General features: G+C 43.3%; 1 protein-coding gene across 1 annotated transcript in view; it reads right to left on the bottom strand.

The window, feature by feature from the left end:
• Nucleotides 1-15606, bottom strand: part of LOC111161096 (myocardin) — a 76282-nt gene extending 60676 nt beyond the window's left edge. Inside the window, 1 exon segment of the mRNA XM_022524578.1 lies at nt 15555-15606. Coding sequence (XP_022380286.1) covers nt 15555-15606 — 52 coding nt within the window.
• Between the last annotated feature and the right edge of the window lie 3264 nt (nt 15607-18870).

The raw sequence follows: 18870 nt of genomic DNA, 5'->3' as shown, positions 1-18870 counted from the left end.
GATCGAGCCCCGCATCGGGCTCTCTGCTCAGCAGGGAGCCTGCTTCCCCCTCTCTCTCTGCCTGCCTCCCTGCCTACTTGTGATCTCTCTCTCTCTCTCTCAAATAAATAAATTAAAAAAAAAATTATAGCCAATTAAAACATATTTCAGTATTATATTCAGAAAGTACCTAAGTCTTTTAAGTGTGAGGCAGTTTGCAAAGTACCATGGTAGTATGACTTTAAAAAGGTTTCTGCCCGGGGCACCTGGGTGGCTCAGTGGCTTAAGCCTCTGCCTTCAGCTCAGGTCATGATCTCAGGGTCCTGGGATCGAGCCCCGCATCGGGCTCTCTGCTCAGCAGGGAGCCTGCTTCCTCTCCTCTCTCTCTGCCTGCTTGTGATCTCGCTCTGTCAAATAAATAAATAAATAAAAAATCTTAAAAAAAAAAAAAAAAAAGAAAAAGAAAAACCCTCCAGACCCAGATGGCTTTACTGGTAAATTCAGTCAAAATATTGTGATTGCAATGAGTTGTTTTCCAAGCTGTCCATCAAATAACTTCCATCTTCTACATGTCACATCAATAGTAAATAAGAATCCTCACCGATTTTGTATTTCAATACCATAGATCTTAGTGCAACAGATGGAAAGAGTTTATAGAGATATCCTGTCATTAAAATCAGCCATTCTGAAGCATGTCTCAAGTGCTCTAAACCTTAAGCTATTCTGTCTTCGATTGAGTTGGATAAAGGCAGTAGAAATGGAAATGAGAAAAAATGAAAAACATTTTGAACAAAAAGAACTGAAAGAATCTAGTGATAAAAGGGAGGAGAGAAGTATGGACAACTATCAAAGGGTCTTGTTGGAATCTTCAGTTATGCTGTAGGAAATTTAAGAACTCCCTGATGTTATCTGTAACTATGCACTTGTACTATGTACTTACGTAATTTTTCTTGGGAGTGGGTCCATAGCCCTTGCCAGATTCCCAAAGGGGGCCAAGGCCTCCAAAATTTAAGTCCCACTAATCCAGAAACTTGAAAATCCAGGGTTTTGAGAACATGCATTAGAGTTAAGTTATAACAATGTTAACAAAGAAGTCTGGGGAAAAATGATTAGTTTAATTTTAAACAGTCTGAATCTTAAAAGTCCCAGTACATTATCAACAATGTTTCTGATATGCAACTTGAAAACTGGGCTGGAGAAAAGCTCAGGGGTCAGGCCTGATTTGGGATACTGTCTCCAGAGAAGGGGCCATGAAAACTTGCATCAGAATTCCTAAAAAAGAGGGGTAAGTTATCCGAGGAAAGGAAAGATAAAATGAAGATAGGAATAAAATTGACATTACTGGTCAAGAAAGAATAACATTAAAAGTTGCTGGTAAAGGGCATGATTAGTTTGGGGTATGATTAGTTTTGAGTATGGAATGTGGAGAAATCATAGTGCTACCTGACATCGTTCATTTCCCTACTCATCCCTTTTTAGTTCATCATTGGCAGATCTTCCTGTTAAAAAGATCAAAGGCATTATTCATCACATCCCTTCAACCTTTCAATAAGTATCTGATGGCCCGCTATGCGAGAGACTGGCTCATTATCGGCATAACTGCTGAATAGAACAGGTGCTTACCACTCTCAAAGCCATAACTTCCTAGCTGGTGAGATAAATACTTTTTCTGAGTACATAATCTTTTTACTCCTTTTTGGTTTTTTCCCTACTTTATTTTCCTTTCTCTATGTACCATCCTTCTTTTGGAACAAATTTTTCTCCCCAAAGAAGAAGCTGGTCTTTGGAGCTTTGTTAATTTGTTAATTCCCTGAAATTGCACTCATTGTGCGTGTGTGGATTGGGTTGTGCCTTCTTTCAGATTTTAGGAAGTCTCTGGGACATCCAGAAGTTAAGCACCATCAATTCCGATCTGGACTAGATCATCTCACATCTTTTCTAGCAGACTCTCTCCTTACAGTGCACCTTACACATATTATCAGATTAATTTCCCTGAAACTCTATTTCTGTATAGAAATTATTTCTGTTGCTTTGTGCAGTATCCTTCAGTGGCTCCTGATTCTAGCATCTGAGATCTTCTCCACAAGCACTATTCCCTCACAAACTCTCTCCTCCAGTTTGGTCTGTTTCTACCAGAGCCAAACACCTACCAAATGTATTTATACACCTTTCCTCTGATTATGATATCCCCATAGGGGGGATCTTGTCTATGGTTTGAGGCTAGGCTATAATTTTAATTTATTCCAAAGAGTTGGCAAACTATATATATCTGAAATTTATTACAGAATTTCCCTTTGTCCACTGGTTTGTAATATCACTTTGTCATTTACTAAAATGCTGATATTAGCTATGATCTGTTTCTAGGTGCTAAGTTCTAATGTATACTAACTTATACTTTCTATCCTCTTCTCTTTTTTAGAAGTGAAAGTAGTACATGGTTCCTGATTCCTAGAAACAACAGATATGATAGCTTTAAAAATCTATACCTGCCCTGGAAAAGATGAAGGGAATTCCTCAGTGGATTGAAACTGTAAGTAAACTTTGGGAGGTAAACAGAATATGGGATTGGATTTGAAAAGTAAGACATATGCAAGTGAGTGATAGAAGAGCTTGCCCAGCCATCCTCCTTGCCCAGGAGCAGAAGGGGGTATTAAGCTCCCTCTCACAGGGTTGTTAGATCGGGTACCCAAAGGTCAGTCTCTACCATGTCCTGTATCCTTCCCCACACTGGACCAGGTACTGGGTATGGGATGGGACTGTCAGTCTCCAGGTAGGAGCGGCAAATATGGCATCTGGGGAGACACAGGCGTGGACTCCAGATTGTTGGCAATATCCAAGAGGGTCAATAACCCTTTATTGCCTGAAATCAGCTACTGGTCATCCTGTGCCTCTCCCCTAGTCCCTCAAATCAGAGCAAAGCACACATGTCAGCAACATATCTTTCCCCCCCGAGGCTGTGCTCACCTGCACATCAGACAGTCTGACGACTTTCCAAAAAGCGTACAAGGTGAGGGTATGACTGAGAATCACCTAACCTGGGAAGAACGTCGGCACCACAAATGTAGGATCCTAAACGTACAGCAGAAGAACATACTAAAGATGACAATGTGAACAAATAAAAAGGGACTTTTCTCAGAGATAGACAAGAGAATTTTCACTAATTTCATTAATTAATTAAATGTTAAATTTTTTATGTTTTATGTTAAACATAATTAATTAATTAAATATAAAAGCAGTGCCTGGGTAGCTAAGCATCTGCCTTTGGCTCAGGTCATGATCCCCAGATCCTGGGGTTGAGCCCCATGTTGGACTCCCAGCTCAGTGGGGAGCCTGCTTCTCTCTCTCCCTCTGCCTCTACCCCTGCTTGTGCTTTCTATGTCTCTTTCTCTCTCAAATAAACAAATAAAATCTTTAAAATAAAAAAAATAAAACAAACTGGGGGAAGGGTGGGAAAAAATAATTATCACCTCACACCCATTAGGGTGGCTACAATTAAAAAAAAAAAAGAAAGAAAGGTACAAGAATTGGCAAGGCTGTGGAGAAACTGGAACCCTTGGGCACTGCTGGTGGGAATACAAAATGGTGCAACCCCTCTGGAAAACAATATGGCGGCTCCTCAAAAAATTCAAATAGAATTACCCTAAGATACAGCCATCCTGCTTCTGAGTACCTACCCCAAAGGAGTAAAAGCAGAAACTTGGAGAGATGCTTGTACTCTCATGTTCACAGCAGAATTATTCAAAATAACCAAGGGATGGAAGTGACCCAAGCGTCCATCAACAGATCAATGGACAGACAACATGCTGTATACACATACGCTAGAGCATTGGTCCACCTTCAAAAGGGAGACATTGTGATACCTGCTAGAGCACGGATGAGACTTGACGACATTACGCTGAGTAAAACGAGCCAGCCACCCCAGGACAAATGCTGTGTGAAGTACTTCAAGTTGTCAAATACACAAAGGCAGAAAATAGAATGGTGATTTCCAGGGGATGGGGCCGGGGGGGAAGACTTCAGAAATTACTGTGTAACAAGGATGGAGTTTCAGTTTTGCAAGACAGAGAGAGCTCTGGAGACAGATGGTGGTGGTGGTTGCATCACAATGTGAATGTACCTAATCTCACTGGACTACACACTTAAAAAACGCTCAAGATGGTACATTTTATAATAGGGGTGTTTTATAAGCACAAAATTAAATTACAAAAATAAAGCAAATGTTGAATAAGGTTATAGTCCATTAAGATAAACTCCAATGGGTTGCTGAATATTGGAAAAATACAGTTAAACATGTATTACTAAGCAAGGAGATGAGCTGAACGGTTCTCTTAGAATGTAATACAAAGGGATAAAAGACTGGAAAGCTGGGACGCCCGGGTGGCTCAGTCAGTTAACCAGTAGCCTTTGGCTCAGGTCATGTTCCCAGGGTCTTGGGATCGAATCCTGCATCAGGGTCCCTGCTCAGCGGGGAGCCTGCTTCTCCCACTCTCTCTCTGTCTGCCACTTTGCCTGCTTGTGCTCTCTCTGATATACATAATTGAAGAAAATAAAGACTGGAAAGCAAAATCAGTATGTACTTAATTTACATACATTGCAAACTAGAGAAAAGCTTCCAGGAAAAAAAACAAACTAATTCCTACACTAGAGCTAACTATTATTCATGTTTGATTCATGTCTTTGAGGTCCTTTTCCCTAGATGTTCTTGTGGGATCCCATTATAAATCCTTCTTTCCCTAACTGAAAGGACCTTTTATTTATTTATTTATTTACTTACTTACTTACTTACTTAGTAACCCATCACAGATATGTTTCCATATCACTTAATACCCTTCAAAAGACACTATTTTGGTAGCAGCATCTTCCATTTTTTTGGTTATTCTGTATGTTGTTGAACTAAATGTCTACTATTAAATATTTAATTCTTTTTCTAGTTTTCTGTAACAGTGGACACTCTGTAGTCAATTTAGGGCCACATCATCAATATGACTTTAGGATACACTCCTAGAAGCGGAACTGTTTGGGCTCTGGATGTGTCAAATTTGAAAGCCTGTGGTCCGTGAGATAAACAGTTCTCCTGTAAGGTGGTTCTGATTTTCTTCTCACGAGTGACGGGTGGCAGGTTGCCCGATGCCCACTGCCTGGCCACTCTTACCATGCTGTATTCCTGCTCTCCACCGAAGCTGGAGGCCTGGCTGCCAGAGAGTGCTCCAAGCCTACAGGGAATGGCCAGACGGCCAAGGCCAGGAGGATCCTGGCAGCAGACCTAACTGGTCTCTGGCTGGCTTCTTCTCCAGGGCTGGCTGAGCTCTGATGCTGGAGGTGGGAGCTGAAGGACCACCTCCATTTTTGTGGCTGCTCCCTGCTGCATGTCAGGGAGTCCTGACCCTTTGGGCAGAAACCTTGCACTTGGTGAAGCAGGCTTTCCCTGTGGGCACTGCTGCTCCTGGCCAGCACTGGCCTCCTTCCTGAACTGCCTGTGTGTGCTTCCCTGGGCAGTCCCTCCCTCCCTGCTTTCAAGCTGGCTGGAGCCTTTCATGTCCCCAAAACTCTTGGCAAATGTCCACTGATCCACTGTAACTAAAAATACTCTAAGCAGAGGGTTGCTTTTTGGCCCAAGCCTCCCCCACCCCCCACTCCCACTTCTAACCACCTACAAGTGACAGGCATTCATCAAGTCCTCTCTTCACTTCCTTGGAGGCCATACGATGATCTTTGATGGGTGAAGGGAAGGACATTCTTGGAGTTTTTGTCACCACAGTATGTTCTCTTTTGGGTATCAGTCTTTCATAGCTTTCACAACCAAAGCATTTTTTTTTTTTTTTTTGGCCTTCTTTTGGCCCTTGTCAGAGTTGGGAGTCACATTTGCACTCAAGTTGCTCCTTTCCTGAGAAGTCCTGGGCTCTGGATTCTCATTTCCTCATCTGTCTGGCTATTCTTATCTCCAGGACTATGCTATTTAAGTTACTGTAGACTTACGATAAGCTTTCAGGTCTGATACAAAGAATCTCCTATTATCCTTTTAAAATAAATATTTTGGGACTACCCTAACCAGTCTCCCTCCGCACTCCTCCCAAATAAACTTTAGGACCAGAGTAGCAAGCTCTACCACCACCCCAAATACCCACCTCCCACAAATAGATTCCTTTACTATTTTGTAAAGTGTGAACACCATCCAGTTAGAGCAACAGCCCCCTGTCTGATGATGATTAAAGAATACACAGAAACTTCTGGATCAAGTATAGGACAAGACGGGGAATAGGTGCCTATATGCAGCTGGGACCAAGCACCCGATTCCAGAATGGGAGCTGGAATATCTTTACACACTATTGGGTTGCAACCAGAACGTATCACTCCCCTGTGCCCAGGAGAGGAAGCATGATGGAGCAAGGGAGTTGGGAATGGAAAACAGAGACCTAACTTTTTTTTTTTTTAAAGATTTTATTTATTTATTTGACAGACAGAGATCACAAGTAGGCAGAGAGGCAGGCAGAGAGAGAGAGGAGGAGAAGCAGGCTCCCCGCTGAGCAGAGAGCCTGATGCGGGGCTCGATCCCAGGACCCTGGGATCATAACCTGAGCTGAAGGCAGAGGCTTTAACCCACTGAGCCACCCAGGCGCCCCCAGAGACCTAACTTTGACTCCACTATGCCCTGTGACCTTAAACAAGCCACTATGACTAAGAGTCCTAGCCCTCTCATCTGTATACAGCAATCAATATTGCTGTCAATAACAAATCCTAAGAACCTATCTCACGGTTGTTGGGATGGAGGTAAGGAGTTAGCCCCTTCCTAAAATATACGAGGCTGTCAAATGCCTTTCTGTGTTAAATTGATGATGACAGCTTCAGGAGAAAGTCCACCTGTTTGGTGCTGGTTACGAAGCTGGAGGAGAAAGGGGAACCATTTTCAGTAGGAACAATAATGTGTAACTTTTAACAGTCCTGTTTAAAGGTAGTGAGTTAGCTACTTTCTAAACTACACAAGGCTGTCAAATGCCTTTGTCATGCTGCCTAAATGCTGGCCAGGCCAGGGCTCCAGGTGGTAGAAATTGGGAAAGAGGAATCTTACACAGAGTGCCTTGAAGATACAGGGATGCCGCCATTCATTGAGCGAGGTGGGAATGGCAGGAGTGAAGAGAAGAAACGGAGTTATTAACTCCTCACAGAGCAGTTCTGGCCTTGAGGGAACTGAAAAGGGCCAGGGTCTGGAACAGAAGCTTTTATAGAAATTACCTCATTGAAACCTCCTGCTAATCCTATAGGACCATAAACTATTATCTTATGTTGCAGCTCGTAGGCCCAGAGGGCACCGATAACTCCTCCAAAGCCTTAAAGTTATGGAGGGAGGGAAGCACATTTCACACACGTGACTTTGGACTCATGGGTACAATTTCCAAATGGACCCATGTTCTACGTTACGTTTTAATGTATTTCCCCCATTTTGGGGGGTTCCTTTCAGATGAAGAAGAGGAGCCACTATAATGTGAGGCATACACCTTACGCTATCTGCCACCTAGGTACCCATAACACAAGGGACCCTCGGCTCAACAGCACTGCCCGAAATGTCTCCATAGCAACAGTCACGCAGGGCACCATTGTCTCTCTGGAGCCAACAGGCAGCTGTGTGACTATCCTACCTGACCCAGGTGATGGGCCCTGCTGAGTCCCTCATTAGCATGAGGCTCCTGAATGATCCCATGCTCTGACGGCATCACACAGAGTTGTTGCCATGGTTTTGGTGAGAAGTATTGCTTTTCTGAGGGTTGCAAAACACTTCATGTTCCAACCCCATGCTCGTTCATTCCTGACAGAGTGGAAAAAGTGTCTCCTTGGCTGAAATGTTCCTCTTGAGTCCAGCCCAAAGATGACATTTTTAGGAAAGTTTGAGAAGAATCCTGTGGCTGTTACTGAGTCACGATAGAGTGGAAATGGATCTTTTCTATTTAAAGAGTTTTGTGCTACTGTTTGAAAATGTCATATTGCTAGGGAACGATGGAAATAGAAAACTTTCCATTTGCCATCAACAAAGAAAGATCGTTACTGAATGAAAAACAATGGAGTGGAGGAGAAGTTTTCTTACCTGCCTGACTGAAGTAATAGGTTGCTGGGAGTTGAATTTAAGAACGTGAGTCTAAATTAGCTATGGTGTTCTAGAAAGGAATCATTCATCTGAAATCCAGCACATACAATTCTAGACCCCATTCTGCTATGTCATAGTAACTACTTCAGACAGGTCCCAGAATCTCTCTGGATCTCAGTGTCAATTTAAATAAAAGAAGAGATTAGATTGATCCCAATGTCCTCCATTTCCTTGATATTAAGAGTCACCTGGAGACTAAAAAAAAAAACCCCTCCATCCACTTCTTTGGTCCCTTCCCTGAAGATTATAGTGCAGCAGGTCTGGGATATATTGGAAATATATTTTAACAAACCTTCCAGATAGTTCTGAGGCAAAAGTAGGTTTCAGAAATAGAAACAAGCAAATACAACCTGCGAAAACACCAGACCATGTTTTTATACCACTTTGTACCTTGCTTTTTCACTATACGGTTACTTTTTGTGTGGGTGTATATGTATTTATCATTTATGCATGTATCATTTTTAATGGCTACATAGTATTTCACCATGTTTCAATATCTAATTAATCCCATTTTATTGTATATTTCATGTTCCTTTTCTCCAGAAATGATAGATTATTTTGGATTCCTACGAGGACTATTGGAGGGCTCCCATTTCACTACACCCATGTGAAAGAAAACTCCAGAGTGCAGTAAGCTTTGCTAAGAACAGGGCAGGGATGACACTGAGGAAGGAGGCCTGTGCACATCTCCTGTCTCAATTTTTGGAACACAGGGGACTTTTGACTTTTGTCAATTGCAACTTGTCAGTTGCACCTCTGCCACCTCCTAGAACACATCCTTCTACTTTGGACTGGAACAGAGATAATGTAGCATCTGGTCGCTGGACAGCCAATCATGTAGTAGACAGTTTAACTCTGTCAGCACCAATCATAATTTCTTCAAAACAAGTTATGTAACCTTGGGGTTTTTGCCTTTATAAGCCTACTCCCTGCTCATGATTTGGAGCACTTTTGAGTTTGGTTCCTTGCAATTCCTAAGACCCCCAAATAAACACTTTTGGTCGTTTTTATAGACGCTTCTTCTTGGTCAACACCCTTATTGGTGTTGTCACAATGGATGACATTATTAAAGAAGAAAAAAAGCTTTGCTAATGTGATAAGTAATAATGGTATCCCATTACACTTCTTAGTCAAACATGTTTTCATAGGTTTGTTGAGTACTCCTATTTTTTCCTATATGAATTGCGTGGTAACATTCTTTGCAAATGTTTCCATTTTTCTTCCTTATAGATTTGTGAGAGCTATTTATATTTGAAACACATTAAATATAGTCCTCTATGTTGTAAATTTCCCCTGGTTTTAGTTTGCCATTCAATCTTGTTTTGTGATAATTTTGGCATTTAACATTTCTATAGCAATCCTTTTTAAAAACTTATGAATTCTATCTTTGGTATATACTTAGATCTCCAATCCAGATTATATATTCACTTACATGTTCTTAAATTTTTCTGGTTTTGGTTTTGAATCTAACTTCACATCTAACTTTGCAATTCATCACATTTTAGTATATAGAATTAGGAAAGGCTCTAATTTTTTTCAAATTGTTAACTATATAATAAGTATATAATTCTATATATAATTGATATATAAATGATTGATCTAATTCTATATCAAATGGATTTTCAATATCATGCTTGTCATATAATACAGACTTGCATAACCTTGAATCTACTCATTTTTACTCATTCTTTGCATTCTGACCTCAATATTTTTGTTTTGTTTGGTGGCAGACGGGGTTTATCTGACTTATTAAATATCCACTTTATAGGGTGTAGGAGTCTAATTTGGGATACTTTGAATCCCCCAGTTATACAAGCCTAGTTCAGATCCTTGAAACCAAGCCTTCAGAATACAAGGTTTTAAGGGACCAAAATGCGGAAGTCACGTAAATGTTTAACATGCACCAGGTAAGGGAAGTTTAATCCAATGAAATTGGAGTGTGAATCAATTCTGAATGCACTGAGGGTTTTCTGGACAAAGAGAAACAGGCAAAAGAAGAGGAAATAAGGATGGAAGAAAGGTAGAAAGAGGACATAAAAAAAGAAATGATGGTAGGGAAACAGGTTCCTTTTTTTTTTTTTTTTGACTGTGAGAGTATTTCTGTGTATAAATATCGGTTCCAATGAAGACTACTAATTCATGTGTATTTGACAGAAAATGAGAGTGGTGTTAAATCATGCCACACCAGGTTCTACCCCACAAGGGACATAAGAGGCCAAGTGTCTTGACAGAAGCGCTGGATTTATAAAGCTATGCCTTTGGCCATTTCGTGGGTTATGCATCTCCCTAGGCTCAATATAGAGGGGATTCTAAAGAAGGTGGGGAGGGGAAGATGGGAGAAAGAGGAAAGCAAAAACAAAAAACAAAAAAGAAATGAAACCAATTTTCATATCAAAGATTTGCTGTAAGGATTTCAGAATGAATCTGTGCTCAACTGTTTAATTTAGAAGCAGGAAACTAGGGACCAGAATGATGAAGCTATATTTCCTCCTCTAATAAACAGGGTTACTACCCACCCAGGCTTCAGTTTGGGCAGTGTTGGTAAAACTGGTGAGTCCCACTGAAACCCAGAAATCTCTCCTACTTTCATTCAAGGTGGAAAACAGCTGCTTTCTCCTCCATTGGGTGGAGGACACTTTTCAGGGCCTCCAGCAACATTACGGTCCCCAAATAACACTAGGTATCTTAGTGTTTCTCAACTCTTTGGCAATTGTTACTTCTCATTTGTATTATCTTCCATCGAGAATACTTCCTGGGTCCAAGAAATTATTATCACCTGAAGCTGGAACCTGTGTGTTAACCTTGGATTTGGTCCATCTCAAGAAATCATCACTGCTCCAATCATCATTGGATTTGGTCCATCCCAAGAAATCATCATGGCTAAGAACATCACCCTAACTTCTTACTTCTCCCATCCTGCCACGGATATGCTGCCTTCTTAAGACTGTCAAATTATTCATACTTGATGGAGTTTCTGTCCTACATGCCTTCCCCTCAACTGTTTGTTCCTACTGAATCCTCCATTTTTTTCTTATGCCGTTTCTGCTTGGCCTCGCTTGGCCTTTGGTCTCCGTGCAGTGCACTTGCTACCCTCTCCATAAGTCTCTAAGCACAGTTGTACTTTGTAAAGGTACAACAGGAGGCATGGTCTAACAAGGTTCTTTTTCTGAATCCTAAATTAATTTATACTCAAACTTTATTAAAGTCATAAAATAACTTGCTTATTCTAGAGTTAGTAAGTCAACTGTCTTTGAGGGGCAAAATAATTCTAAAATTACCCCCAAATAGTACGTGATAAATAAAACATGTGTACTCACTGTACCAACCCTAGATTCCTCACCCACAGAATCACTGTCCTCTCTTTCAATGGGCCACGATTTCTAGTCCCTCTAGAAATGGCTCTGTCTTGACCATGCAGGAAGGTGAAAAGAAGCCTCCCGATTTTGCTGAGTGAACTTAAGGACTCCTTCCAACACCACTTCAAACTAATAACACAAAGGAATCCACCTCTTTGGGTCCAAGTCTCCTAACCCAGGAAGGGAAGAGAATTAGGTGCTCTCAAACTTAAAAAAACAAAACAAACAAAAAAAAACACACAACAACAACAACAACAAAACACCAGAAACCGTTTTTAAGCTGAAATCTTACATGGAAGGAAAAAGAAAATAGCACAGGGGCAAACGATAAAAGCAGAACCTCTCATGAAATGTCAGAGCTCCATGAAGCAGAGTTTGAAAAATCATTGGATTGGATCATCCTAAAATCCCTTCCAAATTAAATGTTATTTTTATGATTTCCATCTAAAAAAGTCTCCAACCTCCTAAGACATATTGCTTAGGAATAGATGGGAGTGATTCTATTCAGGAGGAAAGGAGTGAGGGGTGGATTACGGTGCCTCGTTGAACCGAGAGAACCCCATGCCCCAAACCATCTTGGTCCTTGGAACCTTCCCTGCTGGACGGTGAAGGCTTGAGAGCACAGGAAAGTTCCCGATTCCAGCCGAGGACCAAGCCCCAGATCCCTTAGCAACAGCTGCAGAGGGAAGCCTCCTTTTATATCAGCAGATGGTGGTGGGCCTTCCCAGCTCTACGGCACCTTCTTATAATGGATTCCTGGCTACTATTAGAATCTTCTGGACACTGTCTAGCAACCAGCACCCCTTGGTAACTAAGGAGCAATCATTCCATCAGAGCCCATGATTGCTGCTTTTCTTATCACTGCATACTTTTTCCATTTTCTGCATAGATGATACTCCCTGTGTCTAAATGTAAATCCTTTAAATAATTTGTATATCAGAGGACAGATGCCAAAATCCAGAAATTCACAGAAAATCAAAGTGAGTTAGTTGTATTTTAAAAATAACCTGCTTCTGTAACCAACTTCTGCTTTGCATACAAAATACCTAGGGATAGTGATTAGAAGGTCGCCCAACGTTCTGTCTGCTGCAATAAATCAGTGTGACATTCCAAGTCTCACAAGAGTTCAGGGGACAAGGCCTTATTCCTCCAACTACGTAACTATGTGACCTCGGTCAAAACACTTCACCTCCAAGTAGTTTCTTCCTTCATAAAGCAAGAAAGATGAGCTGATGATCACAGAGGCTCCTTGGGGTGCTCACATCTCATGACCTTTGGCTTCATTTTTGACCAGGGTCTTTGTATGTCTTCAAGTCCAGACCTCTGAGTTTTTTCCTAATCCCTAGAGTTTCCCCCCATGAGCTCACAATATATTTCTTGTAATAGTTCTTAGTGTTATGTTCAAAGTGCAGGGCAGGGCTTGCAAGACCCCAAGGCAGGACACAGGTTCTAAGAAGTCAAAAATGCAGGGTCCCCAAGTGAGCCTGTGGTTGGAAATGACAAATTTCATTCATGTGTCTATCGGCCAATTCTGTCTCTCCGAAAATATTTAACAGTTCCTTGCTATTTGCTGGAGCATCTATAGACCTGCAAGATGAGACACGGTAACTTAAAGCATGAATCATCTAGTGGGGAAAGAGACGACACACACACTTGAGTTAGATAAATAAAGCCTTAGGCCACAGGTGATTCAAGAATAAATATTCACAGAAGGCTACCAAGGGTAGAACTGGACCTTTCCATTTGCAAGGGAGAATCATGTGGGGACGATGGTTGATACAGAGCATTCTTGGCCAAGGGAATTCCCAACACACTTACGAACTTGAATGTGGGATAAACATGGAGCATTCCCACACTCAGCGGGGCTCTGTGCTTGGCCTAACACAGTGCTGTCACCACCTGACATTGCCCTCATTTTTGACCAAAGGATGCCATGCTGCCATTTTGGATGGAGCCCCACAATTTATGTCGTGTCCCCCAGAATACCAGCTAGCTCAAGGAAAAAGATCCTATCATGGACTGGCAAGAGATGAAACTGAAGAGGGGGTGGGGATTCAAGGATAGAGGTCCTTAAGTGCTGGGACGAAGTGTTTGGACGTTATCCTATAGAAGGAGGCAGTATGGGCTGCTTTGGGCAGCAGAGCAATATGGTAACATTGAGATTCCAGGATGACTAATTTTGTGCTAACACAGATGGGGGAGACAGGACTGGTTTGAAGACTCTTCATGACCAATGGGTAAGGAAAGGAAGTCCAACGATGTGTAGTGGGAATGGAGAAGAGAGGGAAGATTTGAGAAGCAAGTGAATTACAAGTATTATTCTGTCTTGATAATAAATTAAGGAAAGATGGAGAGACAGAGACAGAGAGAGAGAGAGAGAGGGAAAGGAAGGAATCAGAGTATTGGTGTTACTATGGCTATTGGTAGCCAAATTGTAGGGCTACCAGGAGACTTTGGGGTAACACTTTCATCTGAGAACCTGGCAGTCAGGTGGATGGACACCCTAACACATTTCATTCATGCACTTCATTCATTCAATATTTATTGATCACTTAACACGATGTCCAGGCACTGTTTTAGACACTAAAGATCCAGCCACAAATAAAGCTATAATGAACTCTGTTTATATGAATTTTTTGGTCTAGGGAAAAAGAATGAGGAAAAGGTTAAGCAAATAGTTAAAACTGTGGGTATGCTCTACATCGTTTGGGAAATAGAGGAGGCTTTTCTGCCTCTTTCTCCTGAGAAACCTAAACAAATCAATAAATAAAATTGTTAAGCCTACAACCCTGATTTTATTTCGAGGAGGGGTCATTTCCTGAAGACTAGGCATGTCTCATGTCTCATGTGAGAAGGAAACACGCACAATAAAGTTACTGCAGGAGGGAGAAATAAAAGAACAATCCAGAAGCCAATAATACCTCCCCCCCTTTTTTTTAAATTTTATTTTTTTTTTAAAGATTTTACTTATTTGACAGAGAGAGAGAGAGAAATCACAAGTAGGCAGAGAGGCAGGTAGAGAGAGAGAGGGGAGGAAGCAGGCTCCCTGCAGAGCAGAGAGCCCGATGTGGGGCTCAATCCCAGGACCCTGAGATCATGACCTGAGCCGAAGGCAGAGGCTTTAACACACTTGAGCCACCAGGCGCCCCAGATACCTCCCCTTTTATTTATTTTCTTCCAAATGGTTTTCCACTGGGTTCTTACAAAGAAATGCCTTTTTAAAATCTGCTAGAGAAGTGTTTTTTCTGCAGCTAAGATATTCCCAATGGGCCGTCTCTCTCCCTGATCACAGCTTTTGTTCCAAGGATGGGCATTGACCCAGCCACACTGTGCTTGTCCTGGGAACTTTGGAAATCGGATGGAGAGACAACAAACTCAGGAGCTTTTTTTAGGGGGATGTGTGGCCATTGTCAACTGTGTGAACTGGGAAAATGGTGCAGCTGGCTGATGGAGAGAGAAGAATGCAGTGTGGACAGGAGCCACAGACCGTGGCCTGCAAGTGTTCCCGTCCCCAATTCCAGCTGATTTTCCTCCAAGTCTCAACCGCGTCTCTGTGGCTGAGTTCCGTGAGACACCCAGGTTATCTTTCTAGTAAGTGCTTCTTTTTGCTAGAGCTTGTTCAAGATTTCTGTGATCCGATTCTAATTTTTTTTTTTTCCAACAAAGAGGTTTCCTACTGATGAATGTTGAGGGAAAGCATCCGAGGTGGCAAATGTTATTGGTACAACAAAGGACAATTTTGAGATCTGTTTTCGAATCATGTTTTATCAGCCTGAACTCCTCAGGGGGATGGACTGAGAGCTCATCAGGGGGCCTAGAGATGCACACCCCAGAGCGTGACCTTGGCGGGCCCAGAACCTGACTGACACATGTCACTTCAAGCATCCTGGGTGGCTGTTTACGTTGTGTCCCCTCTGTACAGCGTCAGCCAAAGACCACAAGCCCTGGACACAGCAGAGCAGCCCGCTGAAGGCTCCTCCCTCAGGAAGAGCAGCAGCACACGCCTAGAACTTCACCCTTGACGTTAGCCAGCTGGACCTTTATGCACAACCCATGACTCTGGCACTTCTGTCTTTACAGACACTGGGCATCCTTTATCTTGTCGACAAAGGACGCCAGGAAGCTGTTGGCCATGGTTGGTCAAGCAAGAAGACTCCTGGAGGTTCTGGGTCCTGACTACTGCAGGAAATCAGTACTGTGGGTGCATTAGAGATACAACTCTCTTTTTCTTGCCCAATGGGTGCCCCCCCCCCACACAAAAAAATCCTTTCTTCCATCTGGCGGTATCCCACTCTGGGCCAGATCTACCCTTTACATGAGCAGCCCGAGTCACTTACGGGGCTGGCATGTCCTTCCTTGGGGGTACACAGCTATCGGACTGCCTGGGGAAGAGGACACAGGGCTGCCCCTGATGTGTCTGGCCAGGAGAATGTGGCCGGACATGCCAGGTGGCCTATGCTATTCCTGCTCCGATCCTGGCCATGTTTCCCAAATAAGGCAGAGAGCCAGGACATATTTTTGTGTGTCCCGATGCCTGAGCACACTCTGCTCCCTGCCTTCTGACTCCAGGTACCAATAATAACTACTCCCTGGCCAAGCCCGGCCCGGCGTGCTGATGCACAGCCAAGTGGCCACAGTGACCAAGAAGGTCAAAGGTCCAATGGGTCTACCCGTTAACTGATGGAAGCATCCAGAGAAGAGGGGGTCAAAATGATGACTGGGTTACCGATGCAGCCCTTTGTGGTCTGGGGGTGGGGAGAGGTGAGCCTGGGGTGGGCTGGGGTGCCAGACTGGCCTCAGTAGCCCTCAAAACGAGCAGGCATGTGGGCAAGAGCCTGCGACCAGGCACATACTATTCCTTCTTAATCCTAAAACAGCTTCTGACTCTGGTTCCTTTCAGGAGCCTGGGAGAAGGGCATTCAGAACATTCAGAACAGGCCTTCAAGCCCTGGGCATTCAGAGGGTAAAAATCAGAGCAGTCAAACCCCAAAAGACCAAACTCAGCATCGCCTCATGGTTATTTCAATGATCAAGCCTCGTGGCTCGGTCCAAAGGAGTTTTAGAAAGATGTCTGTTCACACAAACACTGCGAAGCTATTCTTTCGCTAAGCACCACACTCAGTTTGTCCAAACACTTGAAGAAGACTAATTCATGCCTCAAAAGGAATTCTCTCTCACTTACAAAGCTGCCAGGTTTGGGAGCTGAAGGCTTTGCATGTTACAATAGCTCAAGACACCCCAGGGACGAGGAGGCTGGACCTCCAGTGGGGCTCACCATGTCACGAAGGGGGCAGAATCACAGTTTGTGGGCTCTCCTGGATGGTGTTTGAGAGAGTCGGGTGGTGCCAGCCAGCTCTGGCCAGTTTGTACCAGCAAGAAGCAGAGCAAGGAACAGCGGAGCCCATATGGGCTCCGAAGCCAGGGGTACAAGCGTCCAAGTCCCACCTGTTCCATTTATGGGTCGTGAAATCTTAAGAAATTTCCTGAAGGGTGCTTGCATTTCTTCCTCTATGAGTCTGGGGATAAGCAGGGGGCGACTACCTCCCGACGGGATTGTTGTTGTTGCGAGGATTAAATTAGCACCTGCTACACACTCAGAGTGGCGCCCAGCCAACAGTGGGCACCGGATACTTCTGGGGTGCCCTATCAGGGCTGCAGCCAATCTCCTCAAACCCTGCACCCCCCCGTGTGAGGACGGGGGGGCTGCAGGGTCACGCTGTCCCCAGAGCCACCCCACAAATGTCCCTGCTCAGCAGCAGGAATTTTTCCCTCCATCACAAACAGGTCCCTGAGGCACAGAACAGAAACTCGGCAACTGACATAAACAATTTCAAACAATAATTTTAGAAGACAGATCGTTCCATTTGGGCATCCAGATCCCTCTCGGAGGCTTTCCCCACTTGTTTATGTATTCCATGGCGTGAAGCCACGAGTGAATTAAACAGACAGCCTGCACGCTCCCGGGACGGCAGGAGAGGCATGTAGGAGAAACAACTTGCCATTTGACCCGCTTTCCTTGAAAGCTATTGCCGAGGGAGGTCCTTGAGAAAAGGGCCTCTGGTTTACACCTCCTGATGTCCACCCACTCACAGGGAGAGGTCACCAGATCCGAGGCCTGGGGATCCAGGTTCGAGTCCTGCTCTGCCATTTTTCTAAGCGTGTGAATTGGAGGAGGTAATCAACCCCTCCCGGACCTTGGCTTCCCATCTCTACCAGGAAGGTATTATGCCTCCCACTTTCTGTACCCATAAGGAAGGTACCATGACACCCGATGTATAGCAAATTGCAATAGTCCGACTGAAACTCCTTCAGGAGGGGTAAATTACTACGGGGATATTAACAAGGTCCACAGAGCTGTCCGGGGACCCCCTGGAGAACTGGTAACAAAGGGGAAGTAGGGCCTGGAGCAAAGGGCGTGTTTTAGAAGGGCAAAGAAAAGGAATTCTCCCCCAGATGAAGAGGAAAATTTTCATTGCACATCGCTAGAGTCTCTGAATGTCTGTTTCAGTTCTTTTGAGATCGCGAGTGATGCCAGTGGCACACTAGTCTAGCACTTAGAGCACGCACGACTCTTCTGACTACAAAAGAAACGTGTGTGCATTAGAGAAAAATGGGGAATGTGCAAAAGTCCCAGGATGGAAGCAAAATCACTGGTAGTTCACGTGTTTAATGCCTGCCCTGATAACCTGCCAATATTTGCCTTTCCTTCTTCCAATTCACATATGTGCACATATATGCAGGAAACATCTATTCTACAATTTCTCAAGAATGAAACTGTAGGATAGTCGAATACTGAAGCCTCTTTCTTGCCTTCTAGACAGCTTCCCACCTCATTTGGGATCCTTCAAAAGGACCATCTTTAATGTGCACTCTGTCCCATGGTGAGTGGATTTAAACATTCTCCTTTGGTTGAACAGTCCAGGTTTCTCTTTCAAATTTTCTGCAGTAGACAGAACACCCCAAAGACAGAATCTTTGACCTTTCATATGATATATGGAGTCTATAAATACTTATACAATAGACAGTACAAGGGGGCGCCTGGGTGGCTCAGTGGGTTAAGCCGCTGCCTTCGGCTCAGGTCATGATCTCAGGGTCCTGGGATCGAGTACCGCATCAGGCTCTCTGCTCAGGAGGGATCCTGCTTCCCTCTCTCTCTCTCTGCCTGCCTCTTTGTCTACTTGTGATCTCTCTCTGTCAAATCAATGGATAAAATCTTTTAAAAAAAAGTAGACAGTACAAGACTATACCTTAAAATATCACACTATTATATATATATATGTGTGTGTATATATATATGTGTGTGTGTATATATATATATACACACACACACATATATATATAAAGTGCTACATATTAAGGGTGATAAAGATAAGTATATATATGAAGACACATGAGTAT

This window comes from Enhydra lutris, unplaced genomic scaffold (genome assembly GCF_002288905.1).
Source record: "Enhydra lutris kenyoni isolate GAN:26980312 unplaced genomic scaffold, ASM228890v2 scaffoldscaffold82, whole genome shotgun sequence".
Lineage (NCBI taxonomy): Eukaryota > Metazoa > Chordata > Mammalia > Carnivora > Mustelidae > Enhydra > Enhydra lutris.
The sequence above is the reverse complement of the archived record's forward strand: the minus strand, read 5'-3'. Positions and strand labels throughout refer to the sequence as shown.